The sequence below is a fragment of the Adiantum capillus-veneris genome, chromosome 15 (assembly GCF_014529385.1).
Source record: "Adiantum capillus-veneris isolate H3 chromosome 15, ASM1452938v2, whole genome shotgun sequence".
NCBI classification, from domain to species: domain Eukaryota; kingdom Viridiplantae; phylum Streptophyta; class Polypodiopsida; order Polypodiales; family Pteridaceae; genus Adiantum; species Adiantum capillus-veneris.
Window position 1 is genome coordinate 54,566,254 of NC_140945.1, and position 23,965 is coordinate 54,590,218.

At 45.5% G+C, this 23,965-nt stretch overlaps 1 protein-coding gene across 4 annotated transcripts in view; it reads right to left on the reverse strand.

Annotated features, from left to right (window-relative positions):
• LOC147440688 (phosphoinositide phosphatase SAC6-like) overlaps positions 1–23,505 on the reverse strand; it is a 180,158-nt gene extending 156,653 nt beyond the window's left edge. For 2 of the 4 annotated variants that reach the window (XM_086482534.1, XM_086482536.1), the window contains exons 1-10: positions 23,146–23,505; positions 4,294–4,476; positions 3,532–3,615; positions 2,718–2,845; positions 2,497–2,588; positions 2,323–2,380; positions 802–858; positions 675–708; positions 509–589; positions 322–428 (exon numbers count right to left, since the gene is read on the reverse strand). In XM_086482534.1, coding sequence (XP_086338660.1) covers positions 322–428; positions 509–589; positions 675–708; positions 802–858; positions 2,323–2,380; positions 2,497–2,588; positions 2,718–2,845; positions 3,532–3,615; positions 4,294–4,476; positions 23,146–23,188 — 867 coding nt within the window. In that variant the 5' untranslated portion in view covers positions 23,189–23,505. The remainder of the gene's footprint in view (positions 1–321; positions 429–508; positions 590–674; positions 709–801; positions 859–2,322; positions 2,381–2,496; positions 2,589–2,717; positions 2,846–3,531; positions 3,616–4,293; positions 4,477–23,145) is intronic. The other 2 variants (XM_086482533.1, XM_086482535.1) reach the window with 2 other exon arrangements.
• Positions 23,506–23,965: the final 460 nt, after the last annotated feature.

Genomic DNA, 23,965 nt, shown 5'->3' on the forward strand with positions numbered 1-23,965 from the left:
CAATTACATCTCTTAATACATCAGCCCATGGTGTGGCTAGTACCAGTGAAACTGGATCTTTTGGCACTCTAGCAACACCACAAACATTGAAAGCTGTAAAAGAACCTTCACATACGAAGCAACATAATGTCCAACCACAACTCAAGATACAGTGTCTACAATTACATCTACTTCTTTTAATGTCCAACCACATCTCAGGATACAATATCTATGATTACATCTCATTGATGTGGCTTGTACCAACTTGAGGGATTGTGAAACCTGACCTTCTGACACACTAGCAACAAGACAAAAGATGAAAGCTGTAAAAGCGGCATGAACCTGCACGTAAGAAGCAACATAGAAGTCGGTCTTTACTATCTGTTCTGTCTCCACAAAATTGGCCGCATGTCCTTCACGATCTGCTCCTCTTCGCCACATTCTTGTTCCTGCCAGTAATCATAAATGTCACAATCTAAAAGAACAAAACTTTCTACAGTACAGAGGATCTGAAAATCCAAAAATATACCCATGCGTCGATTACACCTCCGTGCAATTAGAACTATGTTCAACTGATGCTCTCTTACAGGTAGCCGAATTTCTTGAAAACGTATTGAGAAATTAAGGGGAGCAACGTTCTTTGCAGAGAAATCAATTGAAGAATCAAAGACTAAATTTTCCAAATTGAAGGATATTGCCTTGAACAACTGGCAGAATATATGGATCTAGCTGCAAACAGCATTTTACTTCAAACCAACATCGGAACCAAAAATTTAGAGCAAGTAGCAGGATGTTCCAACACAACCAAGTAAAATGAGTCACCTTGTTTTCGATTAAGTCCTCTGAAATGTAGTGATTCCATAGAAATCTTGGATCAGCCTACATTAAACATAATATGGATGAAAAATACATCTTTTCTCATGCACGTAATTTTCCTTAATGATCGACTAAATGATTTTCCTTCTCTGTCCCACTCACAAACTGCACTTAAGATGAAATTGAAAATGAGATTGAAATGTTTATTAACTTCTGCAAAAGGCCTTAAAGACCTATGAGACCAAATGATTACATCATGATCACAGTGTCCAATACAAATGATACTGCAACAAGTATTAGAAAGTGAAATGACTAAGTAGAAGAAAGAGCCAGTTGTTGAGAGTAGTGAATGCTGGATAATTCTTAGAAGGGACTTAATGTCAAATTATTTCCTCCTCTCTTCCACATAAAAATGCACTTGAGATGAGGGAAGTTGAGTTCTGGATAACATAACTACACATTCGTGGTACTCATGCAGTTTTTGTGCCACCTGGGAGATAAGACTACCATGAGTCCGAAAGTGCCACATTTTTTCCAAATGAAGCATCTTGTGTAGAAGGTTCAAGATAGGTTTAATTCTCCTCCTTGGTTGTTTCTTTTTATTAGAAATCAGCTCCTTTTGGTATATATCAACTCAAACCTTGAAACAATGCATTGGGTTCTTCATGGTATTTTTATCTTGTCTTATAAACTTGCATTAGCTTAATTTTATCCTGGTCTGAGCAGAATCACGATTCACTCTCAGAATGAAAATTTGAGACTGCGTTCTACTGCCAAGACAACCGACCCCTCCCCTTTTCAGATAAACCATACAATGATGGCTTGATCATCAACATTAACTATCTAGCACAGAAGCCTTCAGTATGTTTTTGGAATAAAGTAGGCTCAGCAAGCATTTCATCTTGTTTAAGAAAGAACAATAGCCCTAGGGAGGTACCCTGCCAGAGTGCTCCTTTCTGCAGCTGACTTACAACTGCTTTGTGAACCAGAAATACTCTTCCCCATTAAGTGTCTTTTGATCGAATCAGTGATTCTTTTTATGAGGCAGAAGCTGGCAAGACACATTTCTGTGTTGGGTGGCTTCTGAGAAATCCCTCTAATCTAGTCCTGGTATCTCCACGAAAATCAGTCGATCACCATTTAGTTCTGGGCAAAGAAAAGTAAGAACGGAGCTGAGTGTATTAGAACTGTTTGCAAAAATGGATTTCTTTTCATAGCAGGTCTTTAGATTGTTTATAATGAGCTACGCAGATGCAATTCTAGTTGGAACATTCTCAAGTTACTCCAGATATGTCACTTCCTGAGTGGCATCTCCTGGTAAGGATCTTTGGTTACTTGCTGTTCTTAGCCATCAAGAGATGAGGCAACCATCTCTTTCAAATTGCTGCCTCAGAAATACGATCATCTAAGACTACAAGCCTCTCAAAAGCTTCTGTCAGATCATGGATTGAAAACACGAATAACATACATTAATAGATAATCCAAACCAATACAGCAACAAAATTAACGTGCAAAACAGAGGAGCACCTGCTTCCAAAGTGGCTGTGATCTCCTGACTTCAATAAAACTGTTTGCTCTTTGCAAGCTAAAAACCAGGTCAAAAAAAGACAGTTACATTGACAACCTAGCAGCTATTCAGCTAATGGCAGTTTCTGATAATATTGTATCATGAACAATAAGATAAAAATCATTTACAGCTACCTCAAAGTAAGATCAGTGTCATATGAGAAAAATAAGCCTGGAGTTCTTTCAACAGTCCGTAGTAAGCTGACAAAGTGAGCTTCATCTTTTTTCTGTAAGCATTTGTTGCAACAATAAGCGATGTCAAGTGGACTGTGGACAGCAACGATAGTGTACCATAGTATAAGGACAGGTGCAAATGAAATGACTGTCAGTTATAAATAAAAGGATTGAAAAACAACCTCTTGTGGTGTTAATGTGCCCAGGCTTGAGTTACAAAAAAGAAACTGCATAGACTGAACGAGGTAAACAGCCTTTTCTTTGTATGTGCCAGCATGCAATCTTTCTGTGATGACTAACACATAGGATCCTGTCCAAAATTTCGTAAACTTCAGGTTCAGACAATAATAACCCACAACATCCTGAGTAGACATAGCTTCTTCTGACAACCCCACTTTTAGATGGACCAGAAAGACAGTGAGATTGCTCTGCTGAGAAAGATGCTACAAAAAGAAAGCTAGTTGCCTAGAATACTAAAATGTATGTCTCAACATTTAGGCCAATAAGAAAGCTACCCTTTGTGAAGTGTCATCAAGATTCATTAGATATCCCCTCTTTCATTGTATGGTGCCTTTATTCTATGCCACTATATTTTGTCACATATCATGAGGACAATGCACTTAGGACTTTTTCTTTTATTCCACAATGGAGTTCACACCTGACGATCTTGTTGTACCTTATTATCGCTTGGCTCAAGCTGGGGTTTTGGAACTTTTTAATACGACCTTCTTTAATTCTTTCAGAAAAACAAAGTTCAAGTGATGGTCTCTTCCTACCAGCTACCTCTTTGCATGTTACAAAAATCCACAAACATTAAACAAAGCCGCACCCCCCCCCCCCCACCCCCTTCTGCGTGAAATAGAGAACACTTTCTTGAGACTATAATGCCATTGACTTTAAGTGTGGATACAAAGTCTAAAATTTTAATGAAGACTCCTTAGGTTTAGCTTGATACCTAGCAACAATAGAAGACATTAGATTCAGCCTTGGATATACCTGCTAACAGAGTTAAGACACCGAGCACTCCATAGATGGTGCTTGACCTCAGCAGCTGTTGTCCATTTAGTTGCGGCATCACATCTGGGAAGCAAGCATCACAAAAAAAAAAAGGTTGTTCTTGTAATCAAAGAAAGGTTGAGGAGCTGAAGCAAGCAATCTGAATGTGATGCTATATCACTCAAATCAGGCATGTATGCTTCACGTCACTAAAGGCACTACAATTAAATAATGGGGAAAAGTGGAAGTCCTTGCAGCATGACAATAAGCATAGAAACCTAAATTGAAAGCGGTGTGGAGGTACCTCTAATCAAACCACAAGCAAAGCTTGACACTTCTAATCTGCATATAGTTAACGAATGCTTGGACAAGAATATGCTGACCATTTTGGTAAATCAACGGGCCTTGCAGTTAATCTCTATACCAAAAAGCACCCAGCACCTTTAATTGTCATAGATGACAAGCTCCATTAGAGACGACTATCACTCGAAATTGGATCGTATCTCCCACTTTGCTCTTTGGGATCACTAGGTGCTCTACATACACCTTGCCAACAACCCTATTCTCTTGCTAGTTTCAGACTTGAAAAGGAATAGCAAAGCTGAATCGTGGACTAATAACATAAGAATTTGAAAGAGCAAAAACAACAAGTTGAAGTTGTTTGTGCATTTTCTAGAGCAGAGGAAAAAATAAACAAAAAGTTAAAATTTGTATACAAATGTGCATTTCTAGAGCAGTAAAAGTTTTTGAAATTTGTCGCACCTAGCAGTTGTAGCTTCCCTTCACTACGACTTATAACAAGAAATGGATAAACTTTGCTATCTGTTGGCTCAATAATGAAGTGATCATCATACTCCAGGAGACGCATTTGGCTACATAAACCAGGGGAATAGCCAGAGGATATTAATTCTTGCTCTGCTTCAGTTCTTGGCGGGCAAAAATTACCTGCATCAGACATATGAAAGCATGTCAAATATACATCTTTGCAGAGCACCTGTCTATCCTTATACACAAAATGAATTCTCAATGCACAGTACTTGTGGCTCTTGATCATCATCATCTACACGACAATTTCAGAATCTCTTAACATCTACAATGCCTGCAGGATAAGCTCCACAAAGAGGGTTTAAATACCGAAGAAGCAGTTGGGCCTTCACACGGAGAAAAAGACAGTTGCCTCAGCACTACAGCCCTCACCTTACCACCATAAGTCCACGTCTGAGTCCTCACTGAGAGACAAAGATAAAGGCATTCCTAATCATCTGGACATGCCATTCCCTATCACAATATAAGCCATGAGGGAATGGCATAATATGCCCTAGTTGAATGGAGATTCGAGCAAAACCAAATCCGTGCAAGCAACTGGTATAGCTATAGCTGTGGTACAAACACAAAATCCATATTTGCCTTGTCATGAGGCACATGTAATGAAGAGGTGTTTGATAGTATTCATGCACGCCTATCTTTTTACTAGTATAGCTCATTCCTTCCAATACATGTTCTGGCGGACAGGCTGAATACCCAGCATTGTGCCAGGACAGTGGATTATGTATACCTTCATAGGTTCAGAATAGTCTGAACTCACGAATTATAAGAGGGAATAAAGCACTCATAAAACTATAAAAGCAAGGGACACAAGAAAAGAAAAGAGAAAAAAAAAACCTAAATCAGTTTATTTGCTATGAAACCTAAATCACTTTATTCACTTTATCTGATAGTATTCATGCACGCCTGTCTTTTTACAAGTATTGCTCATTCCCTCCGATACATGTTCTGGCGGACAGGCTGAAAATTACCCAGCATTGTGCCAGGACAGTGGATTATGTATATTGCCCCGCTTGCTCTTATACCACTTATCCAAGAGCTCTCCGTTTCAGTGAGACCTATTGAAGTTGCTGCAGATCATCCATCCTTTTATACTAGACTGTCGCTATAGTGCACAACCCATGAAAAGCTAGAAAATCCTCGATACTAGTTTTCGAGGGAGACAGATGATGTCCACACTTCTCTGAAATCTTTAGATTGCTTGAAAGTAGGGGCTCAGCACAGAGGGGAAGGGGAACACCAGCCTACTGGGTCGGCAACACTGTGGAGTGCACCGCTGAGAAAAGGTACGTCTACCTCAAATACGGCTGGGCACAGCCACAAAACAGCCCCCACTCCCTAAGCTCCTCGGAGATACTCGAGCCACCAGCGGACACGAATATGAACTCTTAACACCACACCGATACAAGTAGAACATAGATGGGCATGCATGCCTAGGGTGCTCAAAGCATGTGAAGAAGGGAAGAAGGCATCATACCACAATGGCCGGGTCATCATTGATGGCAAGGTCGTTGCATAGGAACTCGTGGCCTATGGGACACAACATGAAGAGATTCACCTTGCAGTCTGGAACTAGAATGGTGATCTATGGACACATCCAGAGCGACTAGAGGAGGTGATGAGCAGTTGAGACATTTTCCTACTCATACAGAGGCATGAGAGCCTAGAGAGAGGCCTACCGAGGATCCACCGGTTCCAATGGGAGTCCAGCCACCGGAAGTATACACGCCAGAACACTTCTTGAGGGTCTGGAGGAGGAGTTGTTCTCTTCAGATAGGAGTAACAAAGCAGGATACAGGTTCTAGCACAAGATTCAGAGGTCCGTTTCATTTGGATCCGTTTGGAGACTAGACAAGAGCAGATTATATACATCACCCTTTGTTACTTTGCACCCACGAGCTCAAAATTTGCTACCACTAACTAGGGGGAGGGTGGTGGGGGAGAGTCACCATAGATATGCTTGATGGAGGCCCGGACCCTTGTGGTTATTTGCAAAGGGAGTATTGAATGTTTGAAAAGTGTTGTTTTTACTCATGGCCTAAACTTGGATGGTTATTTACTGGGGGAGTATTGAGAAGTCAGAGCAATGGTTACTCTCAGCACCTCCAAACGACGCAAGCTGCAGTCTGGGGGCCGTTTGATTGTAAAAGGCCTCTATATCTCATGGCCCGAACCTTTTTTAGGTTATTTGCGGGAGGAGTGACGGGAGTCGTTGAACAGCTCATGGCCCGGACCAAGATGGTTATTGCGGGGCGGGGGTGTTCATCGGCGGCTTTATGTTTCTATGTCTTGTAACATGCATATGTGAGCATGAATTTGTGTTGCATTGTAATGTGCCAACCTCTGAATACTCCTTATTGGATGAGATTTTTCTGGGAAACCAACGATCCAGGATATCAAGAGCTCCAATCTCGAATGAGACTCTTCATTGGATGAGATTTTTTGTAGGAAGCCAACGACCCAGGATATCAAGAGCTCCAATCTGGAATGAGAAAACTGATTGTCCTCGGATTGTCCCTCGAAATGACCCTCGGAAATTTTTGAGCTAACTTGAGTTGTTTTGCAGATATGTTGTAATTACGGACGATTAATTTCTTTCAAGAAGGGGGGATGTCACAAACTGCTGACGTGTCAAGCCACTGAAGAACGGAGCCAACTTGCAAATCCCAGTCAAGGGGCCTAAACCCTAGAAGAAGCAAAAGAAGTAGAAGCGGCACAAGAAGTTTTACTAACTTGCAAAGTCTTGCCGAGAGGCCTATTTCTAAAGAAGAGTTCCCACCAACTTATGGGACACCAACTTATGGGACCCCCTCTGATGGGGCTTAAGTAACCTAAAGAGATTAATTAAAGCGGGACCCACACACACACACAAAGATTTGCGTGGAGTCTAATGACGTGGCAACTGTACGGATGCCCACGTTTTGCGCTACAGTGCCACGTGGCAGATTGTATTGACTTCCGCGATTTGCGTTGCTTACGTGGCAAGTGTACGGATTTCCGTGAAACGTGCTGGCAGCTTTTGACGCTAGTGCTTTTGGACCAGATGTTTTTGAGTTGATAGCTTTTCATGTAACTGCTTTTGAGAGGCCAAGGGCCTTAAAATATGAGCCAAGGGCTCATTCTCTGGCATGCTTCCGCGTGATGGTGCAGAAGATGGAGTACCGGCGTTGTACCAAGTTCAAGCAATATAAAGAAATACCGAAAGGGGCGCCAAGTTTGGGGCCACTGCTCTCTTGGGGTGGAACTCCACCACTCCCCGTCTCGTGTGTCGTGCATCTCTTCCAGTTGAGTTGTTATCTGAGGTGCTTAAAGTTGTTCAGTTTGTTCTTTTCCATTGGCACGTGGTGCCTGTCCCCGTGACAACTCGTACCTCACCTTGAGCAAGAGGGGATGTCATGTGCACATGGCTCTATCTACCACGTAAACATGCTTCATCGACTTCCAGAGCCAATTCTGTACGTATCTCTAGATAGGAGTGAATAAAATCCTAGGAGGATTAGTACCGGCAATTTTATGAGCCCATTTGCAAGACTTGCATGGCCGGACAAGTCCATTAGATTAGGTTTTTCAGTTTTGGAACCCTCTTTCATAACTGGTTTGTCCACGCGTTTTGACAAATGTTATTACACTTTGATAAGCATCTGACACAATGTGCATGTAGGTCTAGGCTAGAGGAACGTGTCGGTCCTCTTCTTTCGTCAGATGGTTCACAGTATAGTGAGTTATCGACTGAAAACTCCGATATGTGCACATTTGCACATTTTCCTGACCCGCCACAATTTTCCCGACTTGGCACTAAAAATTCAGTATAAAACAAGCATCAGCCCTAGCATTTTTTCATTAGATCAGGCAGTGCCAGATCAGCCCCAGCATTTTGCATTTGCAGCCTTGGCGTTTTCGCTTCCCATCACGAGCACCCTCTGCTTTGGATCAGCCCTGCAGCCAGCATTTTCAGCTTTCGGCCCATCTTCCTTGCCAGAAATCCTCCTGTTTGCTAACACAAACTCTCCGTTCTATCCTAGACCTTCGGTAGCCCATTGAACCTCTTCTCAGCCATTCCCTCGCCGCATTGAGTGCTCCCATCGCTGTCCATCATTTGCTCCATCATCAGCTACGTTTTCAGCCCTGCTTTGCGCGTCAGATCTGCTGCATTTGCAGCAAGCCTTCAGCCCTTCAATCCTCTCACGTCAATCAGCCCTAGATCTACCCCTTGGCCATCAGCAACCCCTCATCAAGACGGATCCAAAGGTGCCCGAGAGGTGCTTCATTTTGAAGAGTCACTGCGGCAACATTCCCCTTCGGGTCAGTAGAGACTACATTGAGGTCTCGCATGTATGTACATTCCATTTACGCAATCAAAAGCAAATACCACATCAGCAACGGTGTGGGGGCCCCTTGAGAGGGTTGGTTGGGACTCCATCAGGAGTCATTCTTCTCTCTCTCTCTCTCTCTCTCTCTCTCTCTCTCTCTCTCTTCCCCTCTTCCCCTACATCTGTGTCTACTATCTCTCTCTGCTGCTGCTCCTGCGCGCGCCACTGCTGCTGCCCCCTGTGCGCGCCACTGCTGCTGCTGTTTCACCCCCTGCGCGCGCCACTGCTGCTGCTGCTGAACCCGTTGTAGCTGACCTGTTGCGACTGCACGCTGCCAAGGCTGTAGCACTTGCCGCTGCCTCACTGTGGCAGCATTACCAAGTGCACCAGGCCCGCTGCCCCCAATCTCTCACACACGGATACATACCCACACACACACTACACACATACACGCATACACACAAGTACTCCCTCTCTTCCCCTTCTCCCCTCTTCTTAACAATATGAAGAGAGGGTAGTTACGAAGACAGCCATGTCTTCCCCCATCATCAAGACGCCGGCATCGACAATGAAGACAACGTTCATGCTCACGAACAAGAGGCTTGCACAATTGGAGAAGGACATGAAAGAATGGCGGATGGAGAGAGAGATATGGGAGGAGGAGAAAGCCACCCTCATCAAGCTATGGAACGAAGAGAAGGAGGACATGAGAGCGGAAATCCAAAATCTCAAAGAGGAGAAGGAGAGAAGGGAACGGGAGAACGGGAAGGAGAGGGAGAGATGGAGGAAAGAGCAAGAAGAGATGAAGGCACAAATCGATCTCCTTCATGCTTCCATCACATCCCTCACCCCCGAAGAAGGAGAGATTAAAGAGGAGGCTAAGGAAGCCCTCAAGGAGGAGATCACCAAAGCCCTCACCGCAAGCATTGAGGACAAATTAGAGGCCACCAAAGAAGGATGGGTCGAAGTGGTCAAAAAGAACATCAAGAAGGTTGCAAGAGAGGAAGCCCAAAAAGATGAGGTACTCATCGTACACACAACCATCGAGGAGGAGAAGATGCGACAAGCTCGCCGTCTCAATGTGCGAGTGACCGGCATCAAAGAAGAAGAAGGGTCTACACCCGAGAGCGATGGGAAAGCTTTATGCAAGAAAGTGGGATACAAGGAAGAAGAGATCCCTTTCTCCAAAGTTTGGAGAGCCGGCAAAGATCCAAAGAAGAGAGCTCTCATCCTCCAATTCGCCTCCGAGGAGTCTCGAACTTCTTTCCTCCGAAAGAGGGTCATCTTGAGAGGGCTAGAAGGCCCCCCGATTTATCTTGATGATGACCTCACAAAGATGCAACAAGATCACCGTCGCGCGTGCATGCCTAGAGTCCACCAAGCCCGCAAAGAAGGGAAGAAGGCAATATATCGAGATGGTAGGGTTATCATTGATGGCAAGACCATCGCATAGCGACTCGCGGCCTGTGGGACACACGAGGAGATTCATGTCACAGTTTGGAATTGCAATGGAGACCTATGGACACACCCAGAGAGACTTGAGGAGGTGATGAGAGGTCGAGACATCATTCTACTTACAGAGACACACGAGAGCCCAGAGAGAGGGCTACCACAGATACATGGATTCCAGTGGGAGTCTCTACATCGGGGGTGTATGCGCCAGCACACCACTCGTGGCTCAGGAGGAGTGGCCATACTCTTTAGACAGGGGCTTCACAGTAAACTACAGATTGTTGCCCGGGACCCACAGGCCCGCTACATGTGGATTCGCCTCGAGCTCTCACGAGACAGGATCGTCTACATTGCCCTTTGCTACTTTGCTCCCACAGGCTCCAGATTCGCCCCTATTGAGCAGGAGTCACCGTACGCATGCCTCACGGAGGAGATTATGGAGTACTCCACACTGGGTGAAGTCTTCCTTATGGGAGACTTCAATGCTCGTACGCGCAGTGAGCAGTGTGAGGCATATGACCACGAGGACCCAGAGGCACTACACACTCTAGATGAGGAGGCTACTATGAGAGATACAGCAGACAGAGCTCCAGTCACAGCCTACGGACGACATCTACTTCGACTTGGCTCCCAGCACCGTCTCGTTATTTATAACGGGATGGTCCAGCGGCCCACCTCAGGGGGCCTGACTTGTATGCCACATGGAGTTGCAGAGGGAGGGGGGAGTACAGTCGACTATATTCTGGGACCCAGGGAGGCTACACACCTTATCACATCCTTCACCATTCCACCCATACCCATCGGAGCCGACCACACATACCTCTCTTTCTCCATCACCGGAGATACCATCCCACACAGCTCCACAGCACACACTCCACACACCACCATCCATTTCACACATGAGCTAGCCTCTCTTTACTCGGCCGAGGTCGAGCATGGCCTATGCCTCCTCCACCCATCCACACCACTCTCAGTTCTCACATCACATATCTCTTCCGTTCTCCACACTTCAGCTATTAGCTCCTTTCCACACACCACTCACACAGGACGCACTCCCCCCCCGGGACTATGCCTCAGAACCGCTGGTATGATGATGAGTGCAGAGAGCTATACCGACGCCTCCGCGCACAGCGAGCCTTAGGAGAGATCACAGAGAGAGAGGCCAGACGGCATATGAAGACGCTGACACGCCAAAAGCGGCGAGCATTCGAAGAGGCACAGGAGCTTGAGCTATACCGCCTATTCATGAGCATGGATAGCGCGACAGCATGGCGCACCCTGCGCGAGCCACGTCCGACTACAACTATTGAGGATCCACAGATATGGCATGATTATGCAGAGCGACTTTACGAGGTGCCAGGACAGCCTCCTATCCCACAGCCACACGAGCCACGCCCCACGTGCTCCTCCTTCTTTACAGCACAGATGGTAGAGAGGGCCATACGCCGCATGCAGCACAGACGATCAGCTGACCATACTGGATTACAGAGTGAGCACATCATTTATGCGGCCTCCACTATAGCCCCGTTGATTGCACATGTCTTCAACCGGGCTATAGGGGAGGGCTTCCCAGAGGAGTGGACACAGCACACCATAGTGCCTATCCACAAATCTGGCGACACCCTGGATCCAGGGAACTACAGGACTATCATGATTGGCCACACGATGGCCAAGCTATATGGAGCAGTACTTGAGGCACAGCTCAGCTGCTACGCAGAGATCGAGGGTTTACGAGCTCCAGGCCAGGCAGGTTTCAGACGAGCTTTCTCCACCACTGATCACATCTTCGTTCTGCGCTGCCTCATTGATGGGGCAAAGGCGCGGAAGAAGAGGCTTTACTGCTGCTTTGTGGATTTCCGCAAGGCCTTTGATACAGTCCCACGCGAGAGACTCTTCCAGCGCCTTCACAGCATTGGGGTACCAACAGAGATGATTTGGGCCATATATGCTCTCTACGAGAAGGTGACGGGTCGAGTTCGTTGCCCAGGCGGTTTTTCAGAGACCATTGCTAGCACCATTGGTGTTAAGCAAGGATGCCCACTCTCCCCGACACTCTTTGGGCTCTACATCGACGAGATCTCCGACTACATACTGCGAGCAGGGGGAGAGGGGAGCGACTTGGCAGGTACTCCGGTCCACATCATGTTATATGCTGATGATATTGTGTTGATTTCAGAGTCACCCGAGGGCTTGCAACGCCATCTTGAGGCCTTGGACGAATTCAACACACACAGGGGGTTGACTGTGAACCTTGGCAAAACCAAGGTTATGATCTTTCACACATCCAGTGCAGTGAGGAGCGCTACCACCTTCACAGCAGCAGGAGGAAAGGTTGATGTAGTCACCTCCTATGTCTACCTTGGCATCACATTCACCAGCCTACCAGGACCCTTCACTATGAGGCAGGCTGCTGCTGACAGGCTCACCCGAGGATATGCAGCTCTGGCCATGCTAGAGCGGAGATGCCACCAGGCACACTTTCAGGAACCCCGCACGAAGGGGTGGCTTTTCGACACCTTAGTCACCCCGGCCTTGATGTACTCGGCAGCAGTATGGGCACCAGGATTGACAGCTGACCAGTGGACACAGCTTGAGAGGCCACAGGTATGTATGATCTCACGCTTGCTCCGCAGCAAGAAGACAGTGCCACATGACATTATTAGAGCCGAGCTCGCCACACCACCCATGGTGGTAGAGGCACTATTCCAAACAGTCTGCTTCATCCAGAGGATGAGAGAGCTACCTCCTGACAGACTTACTCGTAGAGCATTTGAGGCAGCTATACAGCTATCAGAGAGTGGGCATGAGAGAGCATGGTACTCACAGGTCAGAGCATGGTTTGAGGGACACGGTCTTGACATGGAGAGTCTACCACCATTCCAGTACGACCCCCACTCACCATATGTTCACCTCTCTCGCAGTGAGAGGAACTTGGTACTGAGACAGGATCTGTGGCAGCTATACACTAGGAGAGTCTGGGAGTCACCTGGCTTGGGGACGAGGATGTCAGATTACAGAGACCAGTTTCTCACCATATTGTCCGGGGGGTTCATACAGAGACCACGCTACATGGACACATATATGCCACATAGCTCACGGGTGGCGATTGGTCAGCTGAGAGTGGCTTCACACAGGTTAGAGATTGAGATCGGGAGACATACTGGTGTTCCCAGGGAGGAGCGCGTCTGCAGAGCCTGCACAGAGGAGGTGGAGAGTGAGGAGCACTTTGTATGTAGATGCAGAGCATACACTGAGATCAGAGGCAGGTATGAGGCCCTATTCAGAGGACAGCCCACTCTCCGAGAGATCATGGACTCTCGAGATCAGAGACAGCTCGGACGGTTCTTACTAGAGATACAGAGCCATCGGGACACACTACTACAGCTACACAGACAGAGGGGAGACAGTCGCAGCTCACAGACTTCTTTCAGAGGATTACCGCCCCTCCCCCACCAGACACTCAGAGGGGAGTGACACTCCCACAGGCGGAGGTGAGCCGAGCTAGACGACGACCACGAGTCACAGGCTACATGGGCGCGAGCTCCCACCACCGACAGATCGAGGAGATCCGAGCCCGGGAGTGCCGTGCCACTGAGGAGCGAGTGGCCCGGATGAGGGCCGACCCGACAGCTTTCATCCGGGCAGCCTTGGCACCAGACCCGCCCATGTACCACATCTTACATCCCCCCATTAGTACAGGATGGAGCTAGATAGCTTGATGCATTCTCATGATTGTACTACCTTGAGCATATAGACATGCATATACCCCTAGAGATAGAGCTCCATCCCTCCTCAGATACCCCACTACCTACACTCAGTTCAGTTTTGTATCAGTTTTTGTTTCACTTGTCTTTCCGATAGACGGATGACATACACACCATGTACATTTGATTTGTCTCATAGGCCGATTTCGGCCTGACATAGACGTTAAAAATCTTTCTTTCTTTCTTTCTCTCTCTCTCTCTCTCTCTCTCTCTCTCTCTCTCTCTCTCTCTCTCTCTCTCTCTCTCTCTAACAAACTTGGGCACCCCAAGTCTAGATTCTGTCGCGACACAAGAGAGATTCACTTAAAACACTTCACAATTATTGAGTCGACACGGCCCGGCGTAGTTCCATGCCAAGAGAGATTGGCCCCAAAGACTGGCGTCCCTTTCGGTATTTCTTTTTGTATTAATCTTTGAGCAAAGTACAACTCTCGCGGGTCCTCAGCTCTTAGACTCTACGTACAGATGCTCTGAGAAGTAAGGCCCTTGGGCCCTTTTTATTCTTACAAAGGGATGCTGAAAGCAGTGTCACGTGCACATCTAACCCTATGTGCATGTGGACAAGCTACTTCAGGTCTAGGGTTCAGGTCAGCTTAGGAAGTGTTATGGCACCTTTGTGAGCCTGTGCGAAGGCCGTGCATGTCCAGGCACTTAAGAGTAGTTGCATATCCTCTGGTTGCGCACAGCATGACATTCAGTACCCATCATGAGCATTTTACAGTGCATAGAACCCATTTTCCAAATTTATCCATTTTTCACTTATTATTTAATAAGTGACTTTTGTTGGAAAACTGGGTAGGGAAAATTTGCTAAGCTACTATAAATGAAACCTAGCGCCATAGAGAGGAGGGGCCCTTGGAGGAGGGTTTGAGAACCGTCTAGTGTCGTATTCTTCTCTCTCTCTCTCTCTCTCTCTCTCTCTCTCTCTCTCTCTCTCTCTCTCTCCACCTTCATTCACAATGTCATTCACTTTGTTTGTGATCATTGCACTCTCTCACTAAAGGAACGGAAGGCTCTCCCTTTCGTAAGTAAAAGGAACCCTTGAGCATAGTTCGGAGCACTCATCTTGAGCAAAGTTCAACAATCACTTCCGCTGCACCTTACAAGCAGAGCCCCAAAAGCCATAAACTCAAAATCAAAGTGTTCCAAAAGCATCTTGGTTCAAAAACTGCAAGAAAAGCAGCCAGACAATCTATGGAAATTCCGTACAGCTGTCAACGCAAAAAGCAGAATTCCGTACGTTTCACCACGTCAACAGCCAACGCGTCCGTACAGTCTACCACGTCAGCTGTCAGCGCAAATTACGGGATCCATACGGCCTGCCACGTCAGCGCCCGTACAGTGAAACGCCTTCGTGTGTGTCCGGGAAGAAATGCCATGTCATCAATTTGTGACATACCCCCCTCTTGAAAGAATTGTAATCGCCCTCGATTACTCTTGCAAAACAGACAGAGGCCATAAACCATTTCAGTAGACATTTGACTCTAAGTACCGATGCACTAGACACAACACATCTAGCACTTGTACAAGACGACAATCACATCACTGCACATGACATCACAGGACATCACATGACAAATCAATCACAAAAAAATTCATCCCAAATCTCAGACCATGACTGCAACAACGTATTTAGTAACCGCATCTAGACCCATCCCGGACCACACTGATGTCGGATTAACTAATCCTTATTGCGATCATGTCTATAAAGAATTTTAATACCGAAATGCTGCAGTCATTTCGTCTTTCAGTTCCTGCACTCAAAGTTCAAACAAGACACATGAGAGAGTACAAATCATTCATGTCAATCTCAGGAATTCCATTCTGTAAAGTCATACAGCAGAATACTGTCAGCACCCAATCGTCTTCCTTTAATTTCAAGTCGCCTCGATGTCGATTTGCTGCCTTCTTGTGTCATACTTGAGACTTCTCTAGAGCCTCGCAGACCTTGGCAAAAGCAGTGTCCAAGTCCCTTGTGTACTGGTCGGCTTCAAAAATCTTGTCTTTAGTGTTGAGAAAGGGAGGAACCTTCTAAGCACCTTCAATTATCTCAAATGGCGCTTTCCCCGTCGAAGAGTGAACCGTGTTATTGTAGGCAAAATTGGCAAATTCCACCAAAGGCAAAAAAAATTCCCATTGAGTCTTCTGATCATAGATATAAGACTTCAACAAATCAAAAACAACTGAATTTGTGATCTCAGATTGCCCAACTGTCTGCGGGTAGAAAGATGACGAGAACTGCAACCGTGTGCCAATGTTCTCCCAAATAGCCCTCCAAAACAAACTCGTGAATCGGAGATCTCTGTTGAAGACTATTGTCTCAGGCATGCCATGTAACCAAAATATCTCTGCAATGAACAGTCTCGCTAAATGGTCCGGCTTGACTGTTTTCTTCACTGGAATAAAGTGAGCTTGCTTGCTAAATCTGTCAATGACAATTCAAATGCCATCGGACAATTCAAATGCCATCGTGCCCACTCTGTGTCTTCGGGAGATCAAAGATGAAATCCATTGCAATACTTTCCCAAGGGCGGGTGGGAATGGGTAAAGGCTGTAGTAATCTTGTGCCTTATGCCTGTCAAACTTGACCTTTTGGCATACTAAACAACCGCGAACAAAGTTGTCCAAAGCCTTCTTGAGTCTCGGCCAAAAGAAATAACGTTCTACCCCCTTCAAGGTAATATCGATGCCGCGGTGACCCGTAAACGGTGGACAATGGCACTCTGTCAAGACCATTTCCCTCAAAGGCTGTGTGACACACAACATCGTTTTCTTCATCGAGTAGCCATCCCGTATGGAATATCCTGGAACTTTCTCCCCATTTTGTATCTGAGTAACATGCTGAAGTCTGGATCTGTGGCATATTGGACAACCATATCCTCGAAGCTTCTATGATGGATCGCGAAAATAGCCAAGACAAGGGGCTTTCGAGACAATGCATCTGCCACTAAATTTTTATGTCCCTGAACACGGGCAATCTCGAAGTGAAACTGTGACAAGATGTGAGCCTACTGCATTTGCTTTTCCGGAAGCTGCTTCTATGACAAGAAGTAGTGCAGACTCTAATGATCCATAAAAACTGTGAAACCGGCTCCGAGTAGATAATGTCGCCACTGTGTAAAAGCATGGATCACTACCAATTGCTCTCTCATAAATTTGGGCTACCAATTCTAGCCTTGAAAACATTCTACTTTCATAAGCAATCACATGGCCTTCTTGCATCAAGGCCGCTCCCCGACTACGACCAGAAGCGTCACAATAAACTTCGAATGGCTTTTGCAAATTTGGCAAAGCCAACACTAGTCCAGTAGTCAATTTTTCCTAAGTGTCTGAAAAGCAGTCACCTCTATCGGTCCCCACGAGAAAGGGACTCCTTCTGAGTCAATAAGTGCAAAATCAAAGCTATCTCTGCAAACTTCCGCGAATGAACCGCCGGTAGTAAGAGCACAAGCCTAAAAAGCTTCAGCCTTCATGAACATTCTTCAAGTCAGGCCAATCGTGGATAGTCTCAATTTTGGACGGGTTGCTACTGAGACGATGTGTCCCAAGAAATGTACTTCCCGCAAGAAAAACTCTCTTTTGGCATTAATAACCAATCTATGATCGCGCAATGCCTGAAAGACATGTAGTAGATGGTGTCGGTGCTCTGCTTCATTCTTGGAGAAAACTATAATATCATCAAAGAAAGTGCCCACAAAAGATCGATGCTCTTGGAAAATCCTATCAGTTATGCTCTTGGAAAATCCTATCAGTCATTCAGTTGACAGTTGCTAGAGCATTTCTATGTCCAAAAGGCATCACCAAAATTCATATAAACCAAAGCTTGTCGGAAAGGTTGGCTTGTAGACATCTCCCAGAGCGATTCTGATCTGATGATATCCGCTTTTCAAATCAATCTTGCTAAAACAAGAGGATCCCTGAAGTCTGTCAAGAATATCATCGATCCTTGGAATCGGGAATTTGTTCTTGATGGTGATTTTATTGAGAGCTCTATAGTCAATGCACATTCTCCAAGATCCATCTTTCTTTAGTACTAGTAAAACCGGAGAACACTAAGGTGAAGTACTAGGCTAGATGAGACCCTTTTCAAGGTCTTTCACTTGGTTCATGGTTTGTTCATTCTAGGCTCGGCTAACACGGTAAGGTGGCCAGTTCGGTGGTGTGGTTCTAGGGATCAGATCAATAGTGTGGTCCTCAGGACGAGATGGAGGTAACACGCCTGGCAGGCCTTCTGAGAAACAGTTAGCATGTGTGCAGAAATTATTGCCGTTCTTTGTCCAATTCAAACATGTTCGTTCGTCGTTCATCATTCAATTCTTCCAAAAAGATCGAGTAAACAAAAGACTGGATTTCATTAATTTTAAAATGGCCAACGCCGATACAATAGGGACGGACTTGCCCTTCAATTTACATCAAGTACAATTTTCCTACCCGATAATCGACCACGGCATTGTTCTTATGGTACCAAGGGATTTCTAAGAGGACGCCACACTTTTCCAAAGGCATGATGTAAAAGTCCTTGTGCCCTTAATACCCCTGACAATGCAACCGAAGTTTGCCAATGACAGGTGTAATGGCTACATCCCGTCCGGGTGCCGCCAGAACTGCCTCCGCCGGTGGCCCCATCCTGTCGGGCGTAATCTCGAATCGAGCCCCCAATTCAGGTGAAATGAAGTTGACCTTGGCTCCTCCATCAAAGAAAATGAGGGCTTCCTGATCTTTTACTTTGCCCCATGCGCAGCAAAGTTCCGTACTTTCATCTATCTAACTTGGGTCGGTTTCCATGCAATCCGGTACCAGTCCTGCTTTCATCTTGCCTTTTCTTCCGCTACTCTAGAACTCTCAAGCCTTTCTTCAGTTTGTCCTCGTGCCATTTTGGGGCCCTTCGCGGAGATGTGCCCTTGTTCCCCACAACCAAAACACTTCCCCTCTTTGAGATAGTCGGCTCTCTATTCCGCAATCAAACAGGGTCATGCATTCTTCTTTTTCTGGGAATTCTTCTTCTTTCTATTGTCGTTTGTCAAGGTCTGTATGGTCCTCTAAGTCAAAACTTCATCAGTGGGATAGGTCAAGTTACCCGAATGTATCGAGAATCCCCACTTAGCATGTCCCATCAGTTGTTGTATGGACTCAGACTTTTGCTCCAAGGCAGTAATCTCGGATCTCTATAGGGAGTCTGCAGCAAAACCACTCAATTTGTTCTTTGAAAGTGACCTTCGGTAGAAAAGAATCCCAAAACCTTTCACAGTATGCGTCCAAAGTGTCACCCTTAGTCATCCAAAGATGGTTGCAAGTGGTTCTCAAATCTCATTCGTACTCCTGGGTCAACCAAGAAAAAATAAAGATCCGTTTGAACTTCAACCACTTGGTCGGGGCTTTTTTCCTCAGAAGAAGAGTGGACCACCATTTTCGTGCATTTCCCTTCAAAAATGATGTTGCCCTCCTAATCTTGGAGTGCTCTAAGTAATGTTCTCCGAAGAAGGCTATATCAAACTGCTGAATAAAAGCCAAAGCCTTCGGAGCATCTCGGAATCCGGAAAAAGATTCAAATTTCACTGATTGTCCACCCTTATTAAATTCCTTCTATTTGTTCTTGTCTTCGAGGAAATCATACTAGTTGGCTCTGTAAAAGTGTTTCTTCTTTGCATAAAACATGTGATCGTCGAAGTCTGAACTGTCAGAGGATGACTCCTCCGTAAAACTGTCAAAAACTGGTCGGAATTTGATCTTCTTTGCCTTTTTCTTGTTCTTTCCAAAACTTTGTTTCTTGCTTCGCTTCTTTCCCTTTCTATCCTCCTGGCCCGAGTCGAAAGAGGAAGAGCTAGAAGAACTGTCGGAAGAAGAGAAAGAAGAACTGGGTAGTCCTTCAAAACGCACACGCTTCTTCTGTTTTCATGCAGTTGCAAAAGAAGATTGACAGCCCAAGTAACAGGGGTAGTCAGTCCCCTTGTTGCGCTTCTTCAATTGCTTCTTCGTGTCTAGAAGCTGATTGATTCGGGTCTCGACAACATCATGAAGTTCTTCTTCAGTGAACATCCTCGGAGTAGGAGGTTTCTTGATTGCCGGTTTGATTGGTGTCTTAATGACTTTCTGCCACCGGGTGTGCACTTCATCCATCGAATGTTGGGTCAAAAAATTTGCATACTGGGGATCCTTCGCAAACTGAAGCATCTGCTTTGCGCACTCGTCAACCTGCTGTTGACGTTGCATCTCCATGAGTTCATACTGTGAGGGCCAAGGTGGCCCGTACTCATTCTCTGCTAATTCGTTTGAATTTCCCGTACTGCCTCTCGCTTTAGGGGTGGTAGATGGAGTCGTCTGATTCTTTTTGGAATCCATAGGTGCCGCGAGAAGAAAGATCGGATTTCCCCGTTGAAGAGAAATCGGCCGTGCTCTGATACCACTGTGACAAACTTGGGCACCCCAAGTCTAGATTTTGTCGCGACACAAGAGAGATTCACTTAAAACACTTCACAATTATTGAGTCGACACGGCCCGGCGGAGTTCCGTGCCAAGAGAGATCGGCCCCAAAGACTGGCGCCTCCTTTGGGTATTTCTTTTTGTATTAATCTTTGAGCAAAGTACAACTTCCGTGGGTCGTTAGCTCTTAGACTCTGCATCCAAATGCTCTGAGAAGTGAGGGGCCCTTTTTATTCTTACAAGGGATGCTAAAAGCAGAGCCTCAAAAGCCATAAACTCAAAAGCAAAGTGTTCCAAAAGCATCTTGGTCCAAAAACTGCAAGAAAAGCAGTCAGCGCAATTTACGGAAATTCCGTACAGATGTCAACGCAAAAAGCAGAATTCCGTATGTTCTACCACGTCAGCTGTCAGTACGAATTACGTGATCCATACGGCTTGCCACGTCAATGCCCGTACAATCTGCCTGCGTGTGTGTCCGGGCAGGAATGCCACATCATCAATTTGTGACTCTCTCTCTCTCTCTCTCTCTCTCTCTCTCTCTCTCTCTCTCTCTCTCTCTCTCTCTCTCTCTCTCTCTCTCTCTCTCTCCTCGGGTGTGTGTGTATGCAAGTGTGCGTGTGCTAATAAAAAGAGGAAAATTTCTATCACCCAAGTGTGGTAGATTAATTATGTCATTTCCCTCTTGAATAATAGGTCATGAGTTCAACTCTCCTTGTGGGATAGATCTTTAAGGTCTCTTGGGATAGTTTCCTACGACATTAAAATACTCTTCTTCTTATTCTTATTCTTCTTCTCCTCCCTCCCTCTCTCTCTCTCTCTCTCTCTCTCTCTCTCAAGGTTGTACCAGTCCGTACGTACTAAACCGTAATGTACAGTACGTCCGTATTGATCCGTACAGTACGATCAACCGTACAGTACACGAGACTGATCGTACTATACGGCATTTTTATTTATTTAATTTTTTGGGTGATTTTGGCGTCCGGATGCGAGCGGCCAGCATATCGATTAAACTTTTGCACCTAGGGTTATGATTAAACTGTCCCCACGTAGTTTTCATGATAGACATTTTCTAAATCTCTAATGAGGAATAGAATTTTTTTTTAAATGTTCTCTTTTACTTATGTTTACGTACATAAAAAATTTATCCATACGGAACGACATACGGTACGTACAAATACGTATTGTACCACCTTGCTCTCTCTCTCTCTCTCTCTCTCTCTCTCTCTCTCTCTCTCTCTCTCTCTCTCTCTCTCTCTCTCTCAAAGGAACCATCATTCGTGCTAAGTAGCACACATTCAAGCAAGGAAAGAAGTAAAGATTTGTGGAAGTGTAAAGCCTAGATCTTGTCATCATTTCAATTCTGCTCCACCTAAAAATTTTACGTTAGTGCCTGGGCAATCTCTCATGGCGGGACAGTTACGAAACAGCTGCAATAGGTGTGCGGTACAACCTCTCGTGTTTGATGATCAATAGCAACAACCTCCAAATGTGGAACCGCTGAGAGCAACCCTATCGCAGTAATCTCCTAGATCTAAAAGGTGCGCACAGTTGGAGAGTAGCCTAGGGCATGAGCACAGAAGGAAAGAGACCTACAATAACCCAAGGGATCCAGAGAGAGGGAGGGCAATCTCAAAAAAAACTAGAGAGAGAAAACATTGGAGAGAGAAAATGTTGCTAGAGAGAGAAAAATGTTGGAGAGTAAGAGGCCCAAAATGTTGGCCCTGATTGCAATTGCACAAAATTATACATGGCGTGGGCACCCCCCTCCCTATATAGGGACCAGGTCCAATTGCCAGACCTCCCCCAAAAACCCCACAACCAAGAAAATAGGTCAAGAAATAATAACGAGGCCCATATGTGGGAACCAATGGGACAGGGTATCTAGGAAAAATACTCTAGGCTTGGGGCCACCAAGAGGCAACCTATATCTCACCGCCAACAGTACAAGGTGGGCAAAACAATGGCGGAAACACGCCAAAAATTAGAAAACTATCTCCCTAAGATCATCCCCTAAGAGATAGGGGGGCATTAGCAACTCCATCAAGACCGCAGAGAGGTGGAAAACCTTTTGGCAGATTTGTGAAGGATTCTATAGCTAGAGAGCCTCTTCATCACTTCCTAATTAGAGTATCTTTAACCTTTGCTGAACCTTGTGGTTTGTTTGGGATTTTCCCCTTGATCTCATTGTTCATATTTCAAGGTTTCTCCATATTTCTAGTATGTGGACCTATGATCACTTTTGTGTAATGCAAAGGGTCACAAGCCCCACTTTTTCCTTTGAAAAGAGAGAGAGAGAGAGAGAGAGAGAGAGAGAGAGAGAGAGAGAGAGCCCTGCCAGGCTGGCATTTCCTCTGATCCTCAAGGTCATTAGTTGCATATCATATTGACATGTGATTGCATCATCTAAAACTTCAGGTAATGGCTGGAGGAACTTCATTTCAAATTTGGTGGTAATGGAGGACGCATTAGTGATACAATGACATGTGTTAGACCAAGACGTCCTACATTTTGGCGGTAATGGAGGACGCATTAGTGATGCAATGACAATGTGTTAGGCCAAGACGTCCTACATACCTTGACATAACACTTTGTTTACGTTCTTGATGTACTTTTGACCAGATTGATCAATTCAAGGAAGATCTCTCAAGGTAGTGCCATCACAAAGGAAGCCTCTCTTGGACTCCAAAGGTCTTTAAAAACTATTATCAATACCAGTTTGATGCACAACATTTTCAGCATTTGTCAAGAATATCCACAAATTTGAATTGGATATAGAAACAGCACAAGACATGCCCGCAAACATTCTAAGTACATTAGAGTTTGATAGAAACAGGATAACTCACCATCACTATTCAGCTTCGAAGCAGCTCCCAGTACATCTTCCATCACCGCTCATAGATTGGGTTCACTGGTTAAATTGTGTCATAATAGACTCTTGGGGCTGATTGTGTGATTGTCGACTCTTTTCTGTGTGGGTGTTCAATCTCTCTCTCTCTCTCTCTCTCTCTCTCTCTCTCTCTCTCTCTCTCTCTCTCTGCGCGCGCGAGCGCAACGCGCGAATCACTTGCGAACTCACTGTCTCAAATAAAGCGTACGTTAAAAAAATAGCCAGCACATGAAGGACAGACAGATAGACTAGATAGCAGAGGGCCACGTAGGTGAAATTTGAATGCATACCCAAAGCCATGTACAGAGAAAGAGAACATGTCATAAAGGTTACTGAAGAGTGAGGATTCAGGAACATCGACTATCTACTATCTACTAACATAATATGGTGGAAGGGGAAGCCCTTTACACTTGTCGCAACCTACGACCTGAAGGCTAAAGTCCAAAACAAAAACAAGCCCCTTTGCACGTGATAAAGAGGGAGAGAGGGGGAGAGAGAGAGCCCGCCAAAGGCGGCCCGCCGTGCTAGTTATTCATAATGGTTACCGAAAAGTGAGGGCCGTCAACCAACTACAAGGTGATGTATGGGTGTGCATGAACTGTAATAGGCCCTTTAATTAGAGGTGTCCACTTGAACGTAGGTGGTTTTATTTTAGTACACCTGTGGGTAGGCACTTTTACACCTCCACTTCCCTTTATAAGAAGAAGCTCCGGATTTGAACCGCTCTCTAAATGTTAGAATGCGACGACATTTAAACCACTCTCTAAATTTTAGAA